The sequence below is a fragment of the Cyanistes caeruleus genome, chromosome 1 (assembly GCF_971803275.1).
Source record: "Cyanistes caeruleus chromosome 1, bCyaCae1.hap1.1, whole genome shotgun sequence".
NCBI classification, from domain to species: domain Eukaryota; kingdom Metazoa; phylum Chordata; class Aves; order Passeriformes; family Paridae; genus Cyanistes; species Cyanistes caeruleus.
In genome coordinates, this window is record NC_141701.1 from 117,139,611 (window position 1) to 117,157,727 (window position 18,117).

Below are 18,117 nucleotides of genomic sequence, written 5' to 3' on the forward strand. Positions count from 1 at the left end.
CTCCCACAGTCCCCAATGCTGCAGCCAGCCAAGAAGAGTCTCTGCTCCCCCACATTTATCTCCATGGAAAAGAGGTAACTAATTAAACACCCAGGCTTATTCAGAAAGCTCTTCTACAGACTGCAGATAGCTTAACGAGGCTAGATTGCTCTTGACAAACAGGAGAGGTTCATGTCAGCTGAATCACTATTTGGTTGTGCTACTCCCACTACAGCTCAAGCTGCCTCCTTTCATACCACCCTCCCACGCCGCCTCTTGAACATTCTCCTCCTGATCACAGACACATACACCCCCTCCTTCCTCTCAGCTCTGCTGTGCCAAAGTGGCACTCAGTGGGAAGACCTATGAGCTCAAGTGGAAAAAGTATGAACCTCAAAGCCGTGCATGCATCTAGACCCAAAAAGAGAAATTAACAGTTTGGTGTTTGTACCTGACCACTGTCCCAGCATCACTGCTCTCCTTGCCACACCAGATTGTATTGCAAAGGGAAGAAACACTATCTTCTGTCTCAAAGTACCAGTAACCACTGGGAAGCATTAGGGATCCACCAGGATGGCACTGGGACCATGCCATCCTCTGGTTACCCACACTTCTGAGCTATTTTTTTTTTAAACATCCAATTCTGCTTGTCTTTCTTTTCCTCAATGCTGCCTTTTAGTCATTAAGTGCTTTTCAGCATGCTCCCCCAAGCCTGTGAGGACTTGTTTTTCTATTGTATACAAAGTCCTATTTCTAACCTTTCTGCTGTGCTCCTTTTTTCTACCCTGTGTTTCCAGAGACACCCACAGAACAGAGGTGATGAGTCAGAAAGGGGAAGTTTAATAGGGTCCTAAAACAGAAGCAACTAGAAAACCTCAGGAGTTTTACTTAGGCAGTTTACTGCCTTTTTCTTATTGAGAACAAACAAGTTGTAATGACTAAATGACATGACACAGGTTAGTTTTGAAAATTATCTGTCTGATCTGTCCCGCTGCTGCTTTCATAATACTGAGAGCAACAGGAATTGGGGAGTGTTGAGAATGGTGGAGGGTTTGATTGAAGTGTTTACAGGAGATCAAAAGACTGAAGGTCCTTATAGGATACATGCAGATCTATTAATCTTTAAACCAAGTTGTTAAATACCCCATTTAGAAGGTCTAATTGGTCAGAATGAGTGGGTGTGAATAGAGAAAAAAAAACAAACAAATGTGGTAAAGTCCTACACCCACTACAGTCAAAAGAAGCTAGCTGGGGACACCACCAGTTTCAGAATTCTGCTCATGGTATCAAAACCCCATGGGCTCATCATCCTTCAGCAGCAGCATTCCAACTCTTAGCTATACAAGCATAAAATGATTTCACAGTGAACAACATGCCTTTGCAAGGGCACACTGTGCCATGCTTATGGCTGTATGATTACCCTTCTTGCAAATATCACACTTCGTATTAATTTTTAACCTTCAATTAACACAAATACAAACCTAGGTAGGCTAAAGTTTATTCAAAGATTATTACGCCATGCACAGGACACTATATATATACTTACATTTATATATATATAGTGTCTATATGGTTAATCTGTATGTGAACCTTTCCTTTCCCAATTACCCTTTAATTTTAAATTGAGCAATATATTGACATATAACTGAACTCATTCAATGATTATTGGAGCCAAAAAAAAAGCTAAAAAGGCAGATAAATAGTCACTCATTTTTTGTGTCCATCTTCCACAGTTAAAAACTATGCAAACAGTTCAACTGCATTACAGCACGTTTAAGAAAATAAAGGCCCCAGAAAAGTTCAAAGTCAACCTGTGGTTAATTTTATTTAGAATATTTCACTGGGTCTTGCTTGCATCATTCTATAGAATCTAAAATAAACAATGTAAAAAAAAATGGACTAATAATAAGGAAGCAAATAATGCTTTAAGAAAATACAACTAAAAAAACATACATTTGGTGTTGAAGTCATCATCACTGGGCTAAAAATAGAGCCAGATACTTTGCTGCAAGTGTTTATCCTGAACTCTTTAAACATGCAACATGTAAATTCCCTGAAGCACTTTTAGCTACACATCATCTTTCAGAGTATCTACTTGACTCAGCTCATTTTAAGACTTTATGGTACATACAAATTTGGACCAAGCATGAATAATGCACCAAAGTGACCTCCATTTTAAGGAATCAGCACTAAAATAGGATCCTAACATATTCAAAGAGTCAGTTAGCTAAATGTCTGTATTTTAATTTTTTTAAAAGATGTGTTTGGTATCTATATTACTCAAAAAATATTATCTTCCTTTTTAACAAGGTAGAACAGGATCAGCTCTGTAATCACCAATTACAAACATTGTAAGAGTGAAACATGCAAAATCTCTCAGCCCGTGTCTATATAATAATCATTTTTCACTTACTATTTTTTGCCTTAAAACACAGGAAAAACCATCAAACTGTGTTGAACCCTTTCAGTGTTCCCTCACCTCTGTTCAGGTTGTAAGGTGCTCAACAGAAATACATAAATGCCAAGAATGCTGAAAACATCAGTTCTGATAACCTGGTTGGAGGAAGAGACTCTACAGAAACACTTCATTTGTGATATAAATTATGTGGTTCTGTAAATGCCACGAAAACAGTGCTGGGGCAGGACTGCAAAAGGAACCTTACTGGATTTTAGGTCTCTCTGAGGCATAATGCAAACAGCAATAACATTTTTCCACAGCCTACATCTTTCAATTAGGACTAAAAGTCAGAAATAAATTTCCAACAGCCTAGGTTTTGGGATTTCTGATAAAGTGAAACTGACCCTGCATATATATGATGCAGATGGATCTTGATCTAACACAGTTGTTTTGCTGTAGATAAATTTAAATCTAAATCAGATTTAGATGTGATAGATTTGGCCTTGGAAGACTAATTTCACAGTGGCTCAGAATACAGTTAACAACGTGAATTTCAAGTTGCTTCCCATCAACTTCAGGTTCCATCAGAAGACTTTCAGCTGCCAGCACAGAAAAGGACTGCCTAAAAAGCAACACTTGCAGGTGTTTACCACAGGTTAAATGCTTCATTTTGTAGTACACAGAATAGAACTCACTCCTGGCCCAATCCTAACATTAAGGCACACAGTCTGTAACTAGACACTGAAAGAGCTTAGCACCTTCTAAAAGTGCTCCTAACCCATACAGTTTGGCATTTAAAAGTGCAGGCTCAAGATGTGACATTTACTATGCAAACTGTTTTCATCCCCACCATCACTACTTTAATTTTATAATGACTGGAAAATAAATTAAGTCCCTAATAATCCAATGAAGAACAAGTGTAACGATGTTCTTGTTCACAGCTCTATTGACTTTTACAGGATGTTACACATACGTAGATTTCATTACACTCGCAGTGCAGAAAGAGCATCTTGAACTGGTTTAAACAAGAATTCAGGCAGAATGCATGTCTTAAAGACTTAAAACAATGCTTTTCAACAACCATCACCACCTTCCCTTTTCCCCCACAACTGAATAAAAAGTGCATTTTGATCTTTGTAGGATTTCACTTGTTTTTCTTCAAATTTATTAGCTTCTGTAATTATATAGTCCATTTTATTGTTAAATCAGAAACAGTAAGAGAACACTCTAGGTTGGTATAGTCATTTTACAATGAGCATATCAGCTACAATACCTTTACCTAATGTTGTCAGAAAACCAAAACAGAATCAGAACAGCAATTGATTTATTTTTTGACAAACCTGCTTATTGAGATATCACCTATTCAGTAAGGAAGAAAATACTCAAAAAATAAAAAAGTTAAAATTTAGTTAAAAGCTTTACTTGTTTGGGAGCAATCTCATAAAACTCTTTTTAATATGAGCACTTCACTTCACAAAATGAAAAACTATTTACATCATTTTGCTTGCGGTTTGGTCACATTATCTACACACATTTGCAGAAGATCTTAGGCAAAATAGGTATGTATCTTCTTCTGACATAGGCTATCAGATTCATTGCACATTTTCCTTTTACATAATGGCTCTCCTATAGTGCACTGAAGTCAGTGATCACTGTCTAATTACATTCTCATTTTAATTTATGGCTCAACAATAAAATCAATACCACTTCAAACCCAAATATCCAAGCGGCTGAATTACATATAGTGTGAAACATGTGGATTCCACTTTTTTAGACCCGATTTTCAAAAGAATAATATATCTCACTAGCACAATTAACAAACTGTGCAAAGAAAGAAACAACCTTTGCACCAAATTGGTTTGAAAATCAAGGCATCTTGCCAAATTCTGTCAACTGATTTCCTGCTACTTACATCTCATTTAAAAAATATTCATTTCCTCATGGCACTACAATGAACTTTTCAGCACGCGATTACTGAATTACAGTATCTTTTACATATATATGCTATATTTAGGCCAATAATGTAATTTCCATGTTACACAAAATCATTGCCTTCACAAGCAGAGTTGCTACATACATTCACAGTTTCAATAGATTGTAATTAGCTTCTCCAGTTGTGCTTTAAAAATTCCGAATATTTTCCAACAGTAAGTGCAAAGCAAATGTCCTATGCAGCTACAATTTGTCACAGAGTTATAAACTCCAAAATTACGAGGAGAGACTTCTCTCATTCTCCGTTTTCATCACCTGCTTTTTCAGGTATGACCTCCAGACTTCGACGAGGCTTTGAGATTTCTGCATTTTCAGTGCCTGGCTTATTGAGTCCACATGAAAGAGTGGCATAATGGATTTGCTTCAGATTCTCCAGTGCTTCATTTTTAGCATATTTGAGAAGATCAGCTTGTCCCTTTAAGGAAAAAAATGCAGTTAGAATATGCATCTGATAAAAGCATTCTCTTTTACCTTTCTGCTTGTTTTGGATTAAAAGTACAGTTATCCTGCTACAAAAAACCCCCCAAAAAACTAAAAAAACAAAAGAACGACCAAAACCCAAAACCAAAACCAATGAAACAAACAAAAAACTCCTCAAAAAGCAAAACAAAGCTCAAATATGGATTATTTGGTTTTAGAAAGAATCAAGCTCTGTGACTTCTCTGAAGCTGATTGGTGGCATCAGCAATGGGGTATGAGTAATTTTTGCCTAAGAGTTTCCAAGAAAGTAATCTGTGCTGTATTTTTAATCCATGGGGACTATAAAAGTTTCTGCATAACGAAAATTGTGACGATTGATTTTAATACCTCAGGGAGCCATTTAAAGCTTTCCTGGTTTTTTTGGTTCCTAGGGATTTATTTTTTTTCCTTAGCAATGTGATTCACTCAGTAATAGGATGGTAAAGGACCAATGCTTATCAATGCATGAAATATGGAAACACAGACTGGCGAGCAACACATAAAAAGGACAGCGATGACAAAGACTTCACAGGGCTGTCTGCAGTTCAGCACTGTCACTATCCCTCTTCAGAATTACAGAATCGTTTAAGTTGAAAAAGCCCTCTAAGACCACCAAGTCCAACCATTAAACTAAAACTGCCAAGCACACCACTGAACCACGTCTTTAAGGGACAAATCACTCTTCCTCTTCATAGCAATTAAGTTTTAAACAAAGCTGTAAGAAATTGTGCCAGGCTTAGGTGATTTGGCTCTTGTTCTACAGTCATCCATCTCTTCATACTGATTAAGGCCCTCTAACAGCAACAGCTCTCACTGGGAGACTGTGGACAGCCTTCCCTGCAGCTAGTACCTGCCTACCCTGCCCACTTGCAGCGAATGAGCGAGGCTGTGGCACAGGCTGAGCATGTCTGTTTTACTGGTAGGCACAGAAAAGCTCAAAAACAAGAGCAGCAAGTCTGCAGCGGCCAAAGAGATTGTGCTGTGCCCGCGCTCCTGAGGGAGGGCTGCTACACAGCTCACAGGAGAACACCTGAAGGAGAGAAATTCATACCTGAAGGGGACAAATACACATACACACAAAAAGTCCAGCTACTATAGTTCCTTGAGACTGCCAGTACCAGCGTCCAAGAAGGTATAAACACTGACTGCACCTTCTCCTGTCATGTCTATCCATCCTGGGTAAATTCTGCCTCCTGACACTTCTCTTGAAGACATGCTAGTATCTCTTACAAAGATAATATTTCGCCTCTCCTCTGCCAAATAAGGTTGAAATGCATCTTTACCTCTTGATTTTAAAAATACAGTAGAGATAGAATAGCAGTCAGGAGTCAGACAAAAACGTGTGCTCTCATGGTGTGATACTTCTGATGCTTCTTTAGCAACTCAAAATATAACTACTATCCCAATGAAGTGAGCACACTTATGTATTTGAGACATATAAATTGAAAACAAGTGTTACTTTCTTCAAAGAAGTAACGTCTCCCCCTCCCCTTACCCAAGACCATAATAGACAAAGTCTTTTTTTCTGATCACCAGAGAGGAAAAAATCTAGAATGTCATCAATCACAGCACAAGCTCCAGCAATATCTTCTTCTAAAGAAAACCAGGGCTACTTTTTTTAAAAATCACATACTTTTTTCCAAACTAACAAACAACTAAAAGCTAATTTAAAACACTCCAGCACATTAAATGAGTCATATCTGGAGTGCATCTGTTTCTAGCCCAAATTCTGTTTTACATGGATTAGTAGAATATAGTTCTGGAATTTTAATCAAGTTGTTTATTATAGGCAGAGCTGCTAGCAAACAGTCTATTAATAAGGTTGTCCAAAACTTCTCAGTTAAAAAAACACCCCTGCTTTCAGTTACTTATATGCTTGCCAAACTTTAACTACTTAAGCTGATACTTTCTATGCAGGATTCTTGCCATTGGCCAATTTGATTATTATTTCTGTTTAATATTATTCTTTAACTTCATCCGTATGGTTCATTCAGTTCTGAGAATAAAGTTGGGGAAATGCCATCCAGAAGTTTGTTAACAATCTTCTATACTTCCTTCCCTACTTTCACTTGGGGTAGGGACTTGCAATTCAAATGACTACAGGGCAGTAGATCCAAGTTATGAGCTTTTAATAAACAAAAATCAGATTTTGAATGTGGTTAGTACAATCACTCAGGATTCCACTCTTGATCATCCTTCATCTCTTGACAGCTCCAGCAATGTGGCAAGACAATGTGTATTTCATTGCCGCACAATAATGAATGTGCATTAGGAAAAAAGTTGGGTTTTTTTCCCTGGACGGCTTCTCCAAGCCACCAGCACTGGGTTGCCAGTGCAGGCAGTCCAAAAGCCAGACTGGTGAGGAGGGAGGAAGAGCCTGAGACAGACTCTGGAGAAGAGATGGATGGGGAAAAGGAGGGTGCAAGAGCGATCTCTGGGACTGACTGGCAAGAAGTCTAGGGCTGCAGAAAGGGAAGATGGACTGCATTTTACAGGGAAGATGCTAGATCTTACTGCAAGAGGAGCTTGTGAAACACAAATACAGTGAGACAACACTCAATTTGGATCTGACAGGTGAGCAGAGAAAGGGAAAGACTGAGGCAACATTTGGGACTGGAATACAGAAAGAAAACAGATCGACAAAATTCACCACATTGAAAGCAGCCTGAAAATTATATACAAGGAGAAGGACTAACAACTCAAAAAGAGTGAGAGATTGGTAATGAGAATAAAAGCTGGTGAGAAAGAAAAACAAAAACACTGAGCAGGGAGAAGGCTGCTGGACACATTAAATTGGGTAAGGTGATAAGAAAATGAAAATTAACAATCATTGAGAAGGATCTCTAGAGGCTGCAAGAAGGAAGAAGAAATTAGGCACCAAGTGGGAACAGAATAGTGAATGTAGGGAAGTAGGGAAGAAGGAATCAGGGGTTAGCAGGAATGGCTAGTTTTCAGCAGTGATCTGTGTGTGGACTATTCCAATCAGGGAAGATTAACTTTGAAGACAAAAGAGGATCTAGGATAAGGGCTGGATTATTGTAGACATGGTGTTCAGGCTAAACACAGTTGACCAAGTGGTATCATGTTCAGACCAGGGTGAAATAGAAAAATGTGTCAGGGCTCATTACTCTCTTCAATGCTCAGAATTTATTTCTGAATGCCACTGAACTCAGAAAAATGTTTATGAAACCAGCTGCGTTGCCATTATCTGCTGGTATGTCTTGACCTTGAGATAAAATGAGACAACCACCACTACCAAAAATGCCATGAGCTCAAGTGAGAGAGCTCTGCACAATTAGTGTGAAGCGCCTAGTTCTGTTGATATACTATCATGAAGAGACATTCTGGGGAAATGCAAGAGCATTCACCTCAAAAATTCAACCTGTAATCACAGTGAACACCAATGAAAAGTAATACAATGCATTGGAAGGGCAGAAATTTAAAAGTCATCCAGATCTGGAAAAAAGCGGCCATCACACACTCAATTAAACAATCTCAAAGACTTTCCTTCTAGTTAGGTATCAAATGTCTCTTCTCCTAGAGCTCTCAAGATTCAGTTTCAATTCTTTATATTTTATACATCCAAATTTTCACAGTAGGTGCTGCTGCCTTAATAACAAAGTCAGTTGACTGCAAGCCGGAACATGGGAATCTCTCGGATCTGTGGACTACTCAGGGGTCCTTCACCTTCTTAGCAGACCCAAATGACTGTAGCAACTTCCTCTGATAACATGCATATTGTAAAGTCAGTACAAGAGACTTACGAAGAGCTCAAACTTTAGGCAAGCAGATTAATCTTAAGGGAGTACTGAAAAACCCACATTCCAAGAAACAAAGCTGGTTCACACAGAGAACTCGATGCTGGGATCTGAAGCAGTTGCAGAAGCAAACCAGTGTGTTTCTTGCCATGTGGAAGGGCTGTCTTCACCAGGATTTCATCTAAACTAAGTCAAAATGTAAATTCATTTAGTCCTTAGTGTTGCCTGGCAAGCACACCAAAAAAAACTTGAATTTACTTCCAGCACTGTGGTTAACAGGCAGCTTGTGGTAATTCCCAACTGGGAGCAGGATGGATCTAGGCCTTGCAGAGCACTGGGAGAGCGCTCTCCTCACAGCAGCACACGGCAACCACTGCTCCCTTTCTATCACCATGGCTAAAATTCACTTTCAGAACTGAGCACTATGTAACTTGAATATTTCATGTTTACAGGCTGCAGAAAAAGTTGTTTTCCAGGCAGACGTTAAAAAATACCTTAAAGAAGATCAAAGAACAAAACTGATATCCATTCAAAAGCTTTCAGTAAACAGCAGCAATAAAGAATATAGATTAATTTGGAAGCCAAATTCAGTACTCTTTAAACCTCTCTAGCCCAAATTGCTCATGTCATCTAGTCTAGTTTTTCTTAAATCATTGTTAAAAACATTCTGTTTGCTTTGGAACTTTTGGCTAAGAGGCAGCATTTTTATATCGTAGCTCCTTAACAGCAACTGAAAACAAACCCAAAATGGTTCCTATCAATCCTTATACATCCAAAATGAGGTACCATTTCAGAGCCAGCTGGATATAGAATCCACTAGAATGTCTCAGGACAACTACCTTCATAAGCTGTTATATATTCACTCATGATTTTTGATTAACTGGTTCTTCACTAGGTGTGTGAACCTCAAAGTAAAATTGCACAGATGACATTTGAAGTATGTGCATGAGCACCCTGTCCCCCAAAATATCCCAAGAAATTCTGTCATTAATGACTGGTCTTTAGCTCATGATTGGGAACCCAAAGCTCCTATTAGGAAATGTAAGAAGCCACTATCCCTTTCTCAAAGAGCTCCTCAGAGTGCAATGGAACATTGCTTTGAGCAGCCTGGTCGAGTAGAGGTGTCCCTGCCAATGGCAGAGGGGTTGAAACTGATGATCTTTAAGGCTCTTTCCAACCCCAGCCATTTTATTATTCTGTGACACACTACAATGTTCCAAGCCCAGCTGATGTGCTCTGAGTACAGTTTTGGAATCAGGACATAAATGCCTTAACTTCTAATTTAGGGATTAATTAGGAGCCAAAATCCCATCAGTCCAGCAACATCAAGAGACTAGTAGCTTCAGATATTTAAATTTAACTGGGATGCCTTCTGAGGACCTACAAGACCAGGCAGTAACTATCAGAGGCTTTATGAATGCTCCATGGCTGCTGGAATTCACTTGGAGATTCGGTGGAAAAAGTTCCAATTATTTTTAAAGAAGTAAGAAGCTGCAGTCCTGTAAGTGCCTTAAATGTTCCATTTATAAATACATCTTTAAAAATACTGTAGGTGCAGAACCAATGCTATTACAGAGACAGCAGATGCCATGGACTGCATGCCTTGCAAGAGAAAGTAATTCACATCATGTAATGTGACATGTCTAAAAGCTCATAGCCAACAAGAAACACCTAGCAAATGCTTTAGTTAGGAGTCCCACCTTCATTCCAAATACTTCCACTGACCTCTCCCCTTGTGTTTAGAAAAGCTCCTCATTGCCAAGACTAATTTACAGATGCTGTTCTGTTCTTCCTAAGGGCATCTCAAATTCTGAGCCTTATAGAGGGTTTTTCTCAAAGTTTTCCTATGCCAGACAAGTCCATAAATTTTTACAATAGGTTGTAGGAGTCTGCTGCAACAGCACTTTAGAGTGATTTTCCTTCTTCAACTATGTACTTTTGGAAAAGATTGTGATTACCTGTGCTTAGAAAATATGAATTCTATCAGCCTGAGTGGTAACAATAAATAAATTACTAGCAAAAAAACTGTCTATTTGAAAGAGATGAAGCAGTTTACAATCTCTAAATCAGGCAACAGACCAAATTTACTCTTAAGTGATGTTGTGAAGTTAAATAGCTCTGTGTACATATATGGGGTGAATAAAAAAGGGTACGTGTGCATATACACATACACAGATTGGATGGAATCCAATTCAGCTTCAGCTGAATTCAAACATACTATACTAATATTAAATTTAGCCACATGGCTTCAAATTAAGAAAAATTAAATCCTTTAAAACAGTAACTGTAATGCATATACATGCAAAACACAAAGAGAAACTTGGTAACTGCATCAGATGTTCAAAACAAAGTTTCCCTAGAATTAAGCTGTCAATTTTGTTATTTTATCAAACTTTCCATTGCATCAACTGCAGTCAAAATGTCCCAATTGAATCAGAATGATCAATATGTATCTCGAGGGTAAAATGCAGCTTGATCAGTTTGGAAAATACATTAGTCACACCATGTGAGCATTCCATGAGTCCTCTACTCAGGAGCTGAGGATGGCACTCATGCAGGATTATTTATTAAGGCTGTTCAGAGCCACACAATAATTTCTATATCATAGCCAAGAGTCCACGTATTTATTGTGTATTTTCATGTGGGTTTTTGTACTACTTGAGAAGGAAGTTAATTTGAAGAAGGCAGGGAATTCAACACATAAAATTTTCAAGTGGTTCTGACTGTTGCTCTTCTGCTCAATTTCTACTCAAAATATGTGGACATTCACTTTTCATCCCTGTTCTCCCATAGTTTTTTGAGAACTGGGAACATGGCAATGGAAAGATCAAAATCATGGCTGCAGATCTCTTTCTCCAGACAGTAAGAGTAGTGTCTTAGAAACTGTTAAACTTCTGCTTAATTATATGACACAGGAGTATGGTTACAGCCCATAGTTAAAGAGTTTGGAGTGAAAAACCTCAGTGTGTCACTTCAAACAAATCTCAGCCTTTAAATTTCTGTAAATCTAAACATGAGCAACAGCACTTAGCAGATGCTTATCTGAACTGTAGTACCTGTAAATAACTTAAAAGATGTAACAACATACCAGAACTTTCTGTAGTGCCTCCTGTTAAAGTTTCAACAACATGCTAATTAAAATCTCACCAATTTTTTTTAACTAAAGTATTAATTATGGGACAAATTGTACCTTCCTAAAGAAAGGATCTTAATCTCTGAGTAGAAAAATACCATCAAGTCAATGCTGAAGAGATTTTCTCAATAATCTCTACAAAAGGAAGGCCTTCTATCTTCATAATTACCATAATCCTAAGGACATGTACATGAGCCCTTCAGTGCTCCTCAGAGAGCCTCACTTGGCTTCTCCAATTCCTGGCTAACGCAGAAATCACGACTTCATATTTCAGTCACTCACCAACTGCAAACCTCCCCACCACCAACCCTTATGTTCAGAATGTAAAGCAGAGATGAAGCAAAGGTACTGCTGTTTCAGGAAGCATTAAAATAGATTTGCCTATCCAAGCTGGTATCTGACACCTTTGACAGAAAAGAAGGGATAAGAATTTATTTCTTTGACATTTACCCAAAGCCACTGAACTGACTCTTCTATCCCCTTGGAAGCACAGGACTGATACATGACATATCCCATATACTGTCTTCAGGAAACTCTGTTCTGATAGAGGAAATGTGGTATTCTGGTCCCTTACCTATAAGCAGAACCTGCATGCATATTTTTAGAATGTATTAACTGTACATGCTGCAGCAAATTTCACTACTTTTTGATTCTCCTTGGTATTGGATTTGTGCAGTATAACACAAGAGGGATTGGAGCACCAACCAACATAATGAAAAGCTTAGCAGTTCAAACCAACATGGAAAGCTGGAGAAACACAGCATTACTGCTTTTCTGTCATAGTTCACTGTAAGAAGAGGTGGTATGGAACAGTATTTTCAAGAAGAACTAAAAATAAAAACTAGGTGGGTGAAAATAATTTTCTTTATAATTAAAACAGACTTTAACGTAGTGAAAAAGTATTTGATTGAGTGGGAGAGAAGAACTCATTAGAGGATGTAAACACAAAACTTGAATAATTTGAGCTAGAAGAATAGTGTCAAGGGAATAAATTAAGGGAGGCAGTTTTGCTATCTCTACAAATTTTGATATACTCTGCTGAGATGAAAGACCACCAAAAGGAAACCTGAACTGTTCCACATTCTAGTTTCCTAGGAGTCCCTGGCTGAAAGCTTTTCTTATACATCACCATTTACTCTTTCATCAAAATGTAAGCAAATGTGCTTGACAAAAAGTAAAGAGAGTCTCCAGCTCATATATTCAATTTATTCTAGCCTGGATTATGAATATAATTTGCTTCTACCATTAATCACCATTCATCACTGACTTCAGTAGTAACAGCTTTCCTTTTGTTTTTCAATAACTGCATTAACCTTAAAACTTATTCCCTTTCAAATCACAAAACAGGGTTTAAACAATGGCATAGCTTCCTTCCAGCCTGAGCCACTGCAGAAGTCAAGACTCATTGTTTCAGCCAGGTATTAAAGATTACCAAGGATTCTGCCAATGTTAAAAGACTGCAAGAAGAAAATGTCAGACAAACTAAATGAAATAAGCTTCCATAACACTACATGAGAATAACAAGTCACATTAAGACTCTGCTGTATTTCAGGTTATATGAACCAAACTGACTATGATTAGAGAAGTTAATAAAACCAGTTGAACTGTGACACAGAGCAATGATGAGTAACAACATTAGAATTACAGTTTTGAACAGAAAAATACAGCAACTAACCAAAGGAAGACATATTACCTTTAAAATTGTAATGTTCCACGTAAAACTTTCTACTGATTTTTGCAGTTTTCTTTCTTTCAGGCCTTCTCTTGCTCCTATATTGTGCAGGTTTTCATGAAACTCCATTGCTGTGGAGAATAAAAGAGGGAAGAATATAATATTTATTTTGGTGAATTTTTGTGATCATAGAGACAGCAACTTGAAACTAATACTGCAAAAAGATAGTGAAAAAGCTTCAGAAATTTTATTCTTCAAGCACAAATCTATCTGATGTGGCAAGATGCAATGTTATACAACATGCCAACATATACAAATCTCACTAAGCCAAAATGCACTGAAGCACCTGTTAGGTCATTGCTATACAAAGATGGAGCCTAGCAAGTATTTCATACAGAAATACAATCTTTAAGCACAGCTGAATTTGCTGTATCGAATGTAAAAACCTTTTTGTAGTTGCTATAGGATGGAAAGAATAATTTCATTAACTACTCTAGCCCAGTAAATTTATTTTGTGCCTTGCTCTTTTATGGATTTACATCACAGTTGTCTAGCTTAAAGCTTATATGGTTGAGTCTACCCAGAAAACAAACACTTTACCTTATCCCTGAGAATAAAGGAGTAACTCTGAAGGAGGAATGCCAAGTGAACTTGCCAAGAAATGTCAAGAACATTCTACCACACCATGTAAACTACCATGTCCACAAAACCTGTATCTGACAAATTCTAAATCAAAATTTTTTTGTAATATTCAGATTAGCTTGATCTAAGCACTGAGCGGACTAACACTGACCGGGTAACAAAAGTTTGTTTTTATGCTGGACAGATAGCAGAAACATCATTTGCTTTCCATGCTGCTGTTACAAGCCATATAAAAATAAGCTTTAAACTTTTCTTTCACACAGGAGAAGTCAAATGTCCTTCCATGGGTACACAGAGCAACCCAACATGAACTACAGCTACTCTCCTATGAAAGTCATAGTTCAGTTGTGCTCTCAGGACCTCCATCTCTAACAACATATAGGGTAATTTAAGGTTAAACACTGGCAAGTGGTTGGGACATACACCTATGAATGTAATAGTTAAAGCACAAATTATAATTTTAAATATGTTGGTTGCAATCTTCTATTTGCCCAGTGAGTGTATGTACTTCAAAATTTACATGTACTTAATTACCATGAATAAGCATATAAACTTGGGTTGGCTGTCAATCCGAGAGAAGACTGACTTTTAAGGACATTATCTCTTCTTCATAATCTCTCTATCCCACTCATGTCTCATTAAAAGAGAGAGATGACTGAATGTTTTCACTGTACACTCCCTTACCTTACTCCCACACATTTCAAAAAGTATTCATAGATTCATCTGAAAGGCAAAATTGTTCTTTCTACCTTTTCTTACTATTTTAAATTTTGCTACAAGAAAAATAAACGGCAAATATTTTCCCTGAATTAACATACTGTATCATTTTTATTTCAATCACTTCTCTATAGTTCTGCCTCTGCAGTCTCAAATATAATGTTCATGTTATATTTCCCCAAAACAGATTTCTAAACAGTTGAGAAATTAAAGTTCATTAACCCATCATTGTTGTAACAATGTTGTAACCCATCATTTCCCGTTCATATCAACCAAAATAATAAACTCCCAATATGATTACAGAAAGATTATACACAGATCCATATTTACAATACTAAACTTCTAGAGCCAGTATTACAGTCTAGAGACAGTAAAGATTTGCTGACCTGTACAATGAATTCTGAGACATACTGGTAAACTTTTGAAGTTCCGTACCTTGTTTCCATCTTAACAATTGTTGCTTTTTAAGTTGGTGGACACCAGCAATTGATAATAACTTGAACTAAAGCCACTCAGAAAGATATTAAGAATAATGCTGAGTGCCTGCATGTTAAATGTGGAATTGGTGCTTTGTAGATTTCAGATTATTTTGACGTATACAAAGTTCCTGATACCAGACATGGACACAATGGTGACCATGTATTCTGCCAGCCAGAAAAGTTCCTTTATGTCCACCGAAAACCTTCTGTGGTGATGGTCTTCCCAGTCTACACTGATGCTATGATACATTTCTGTCCTGCCAAAGCCATTCCACCTCAGCTAAGTACACTTGGAAGTTGGCAGGACCATCTCATCACCCTTATTCAGAAAACGAGTCAGATCATGCTACCAGGGCACACACATGTAAACCCTCAGCTAAACAGGTGCCTCCTGCTCAAACAGCACTGATCACTCCCCTATCTCAACATCTCTCACAGACCAACCAACTCCTCACCATCATACTACACTGAACCTATCCTACTCTGAGCCTTAACATACAAACAGGGACAAGTAGATTTGAATTTTATTTGTGCTTCCATTACCAGCTCTTGCCTGATTAACTGAAATGAATTATTTCATCTCTTTGTCTCAGTGTTTCCATCTACTGAAAGGAATGAATTGTATTTGCTACACAATAAAGGTACAATTAAATTTTAGGGCATGAATGCAGCGCAACATTTAACTCTTGACTATGTCTCTCTTGGCATTTTTGTATGCTCCCACTTGGTTTTCTTGCACTTTGCCTTGGAATTATTTCATGCAATAACTATGACAAAGGAATAACACAAATGTTAAATTTCAAAATTAAACTTATTACAAGATAACAGAAAAAGGAAAAAAGAGGAAAGACATTTTCATTTACAGATAAATTAATAAAATAAATTACATGTCCATATAAACCCATGTAAATATGCCTTTAGGATATGCTTACAAAGAAAACTCAATGTTAAATTACTTTTTTATATACACAACTTTCTGCCTCCTTGCAAGTAAAAATTCAGCTCTCACTCTCATTAAGATATAGTAAACAAGTCACTTTTATGAGGCTTAATTACTTCTAGATTTATTAGTCAATTAGTAATTTTGAACTGCCTGAGAGCTCTTGAATGATAACAAGCATGCTATTAACCTGATGTATCACTCACTATATTTTTGCATATACCACCTCAATCAAAGAAAGCACAAGTTAGTCATATTTTCCATTTATTGTGGCAGATGGTAAGAAAGAAATAATTCACAACTTTCTGAGTGACCACAAAGAATATACAGGATGTGTGTTTCTTCTCTTTGGATGGTATTTTCTATGTTTTAATTTTTGCCCACTGCACAAATGTATTTATCTACAATGAAATTATTATTGATTGGTGCCTTGAGCCAGAAAGCTCAGATCTAAAAAGACACTTGGTCCCTTTGTGAGTTTCTGCTTGGGGGTACTAAGGGCACTTGCTTTGCATAACCTGCAGTAAGAAGTCTGGCCATCACTGCATAAGGGCGAGCTGACAGAAGCCATACCATTTCCTAAGCATTTGCAAAACGAAAACCGATTCAAGTCTTCCACATTAAAAAGACCAGCTCTCCAGTTAAACATTCCTCCCAACTATTGCAAGCCATGTAAATACACTGTAATATATGTAACAAAAAAGCAATAGCATGTTTCAACAGCAGGTTTGTACAGTGAACAAAACACTGCCAACAAATCGTCCTAATCATAACCGCTGATTTCACAGCATATTCTTCTCCTCTGTGGTAATCTTGTTTATTCTACAGCAATCTCATAAGCAATCCTTAAGTATTTCCAAACAGTATTTTCCCCATCACTGCTGAATCTCTTTCTGGTTCCCTCATGAATGCTAGTTAGTTTGAATTTCATGATTGTCTCAGCTTTTCCCTCTCTCTCAGACCCTTTCCCACAGCCCTGGAATCCATTAGATGCCTTTAACACTTCTCCATTCCCCCAGGAATACCTTTACCATTCAAGATGCTATTCTGAAATCTTACGCACAATTCTCCCATTTTCAATAACTTCAAACTGCACGAGGAAAAGAGAAATACTGTAAAGCTACTTAATGCAGTAGGAACCACGTATCATTGAGTAGACTAACAAAAATTTGCTTGGTTGGTCTTGCAAAAAGAAAACAAATTGAGGAGCAATTGCTCTCTGGATACTCTAGACCAGTCAGGTAAGACCTCGGACCTCAAAGGATCATTGCAGCTAAGGGACAATGTAAGGATGGATGTCCACCAGCAAAATCAGAACTTATGTAAAATTTATTACCATTGTAGATGAGTTTCTGTGATCAGCTTTAAAATGAGAAAATTACTTAGATCAAAAACTCATATTCATTTTAAAATAAAGTTCAATAATGATCAATTTTCACGAGCTGTACTAGGAAGCAGACTTAAGGACCCTGCAGTCCTGTGTTCCCTCAACCAGCTGCAGGATGACCTACAGCATTAGATGCATAGGATGTCAAACCTGTATTAATTTATACTTAACATATTCTGATGGAATGTATACATCTACAAACTCAACAAGGACTAAATGACAGTATAGAGAGAAAGGTGTCTTACTGCTATGAGGCACTTTAATAACAAAAAGTTTTCCTAAATAAAACATGCAAGACAATACAATTGTCTTGACAGGATGATAATTTTGAGTCATCCCCTGTCAGAATAGCTTCCAGACTGGAACTTTAGCTTTGTCCTGGATTCTTAGTGTTTAATTTTTCACAAAAATGTTCAGTAGATACAAAACCATTCATAATTTACAACATTCATATGATCTTAAAATATGTTATTGTTCTGCTGATGCTTGAAATGCTAGAACAAAGATGCCCTGTATATTGTTGTAGTCCCAACATTGTATCTTCATCAAACAAATACTATT

General features: G+C 37.4%; 1 protein-coding gene across 2 annotated transcripts in view; it reads right to left on the bottom strand.

Annotated features, from left to right (window-relative positions):
* Positions 1-3,510: 3,510 nt before the first annotated feature.
* Positions 3,511-18,117, bottom strand: part of PLCL2 (phospholipase C like 2) — a 99,307-nt gene continuing 84,700 nt past the window's right edge. For both annotated transcript variants that reach the window (XR_015276835.1, XM_086852296.1), the window contains 2 exons: positions 13,413-13,522; positions 3,511-4,784 (listed from right to left, as the gene is read on the bottom strand). Coding sequence is in view for 1 of the 2 variants with exons in the window: in XM_086852296.1 (XP_086708422.1) it covers positions 4,605-4,784; positions 13,413-13,522 (290 nt within the window). In the remaining variant the exon portion in view is untranslated. The remainder of the gene's footprint in view (positions 4,785-13,412; positions 13,523-18,117) is intronic.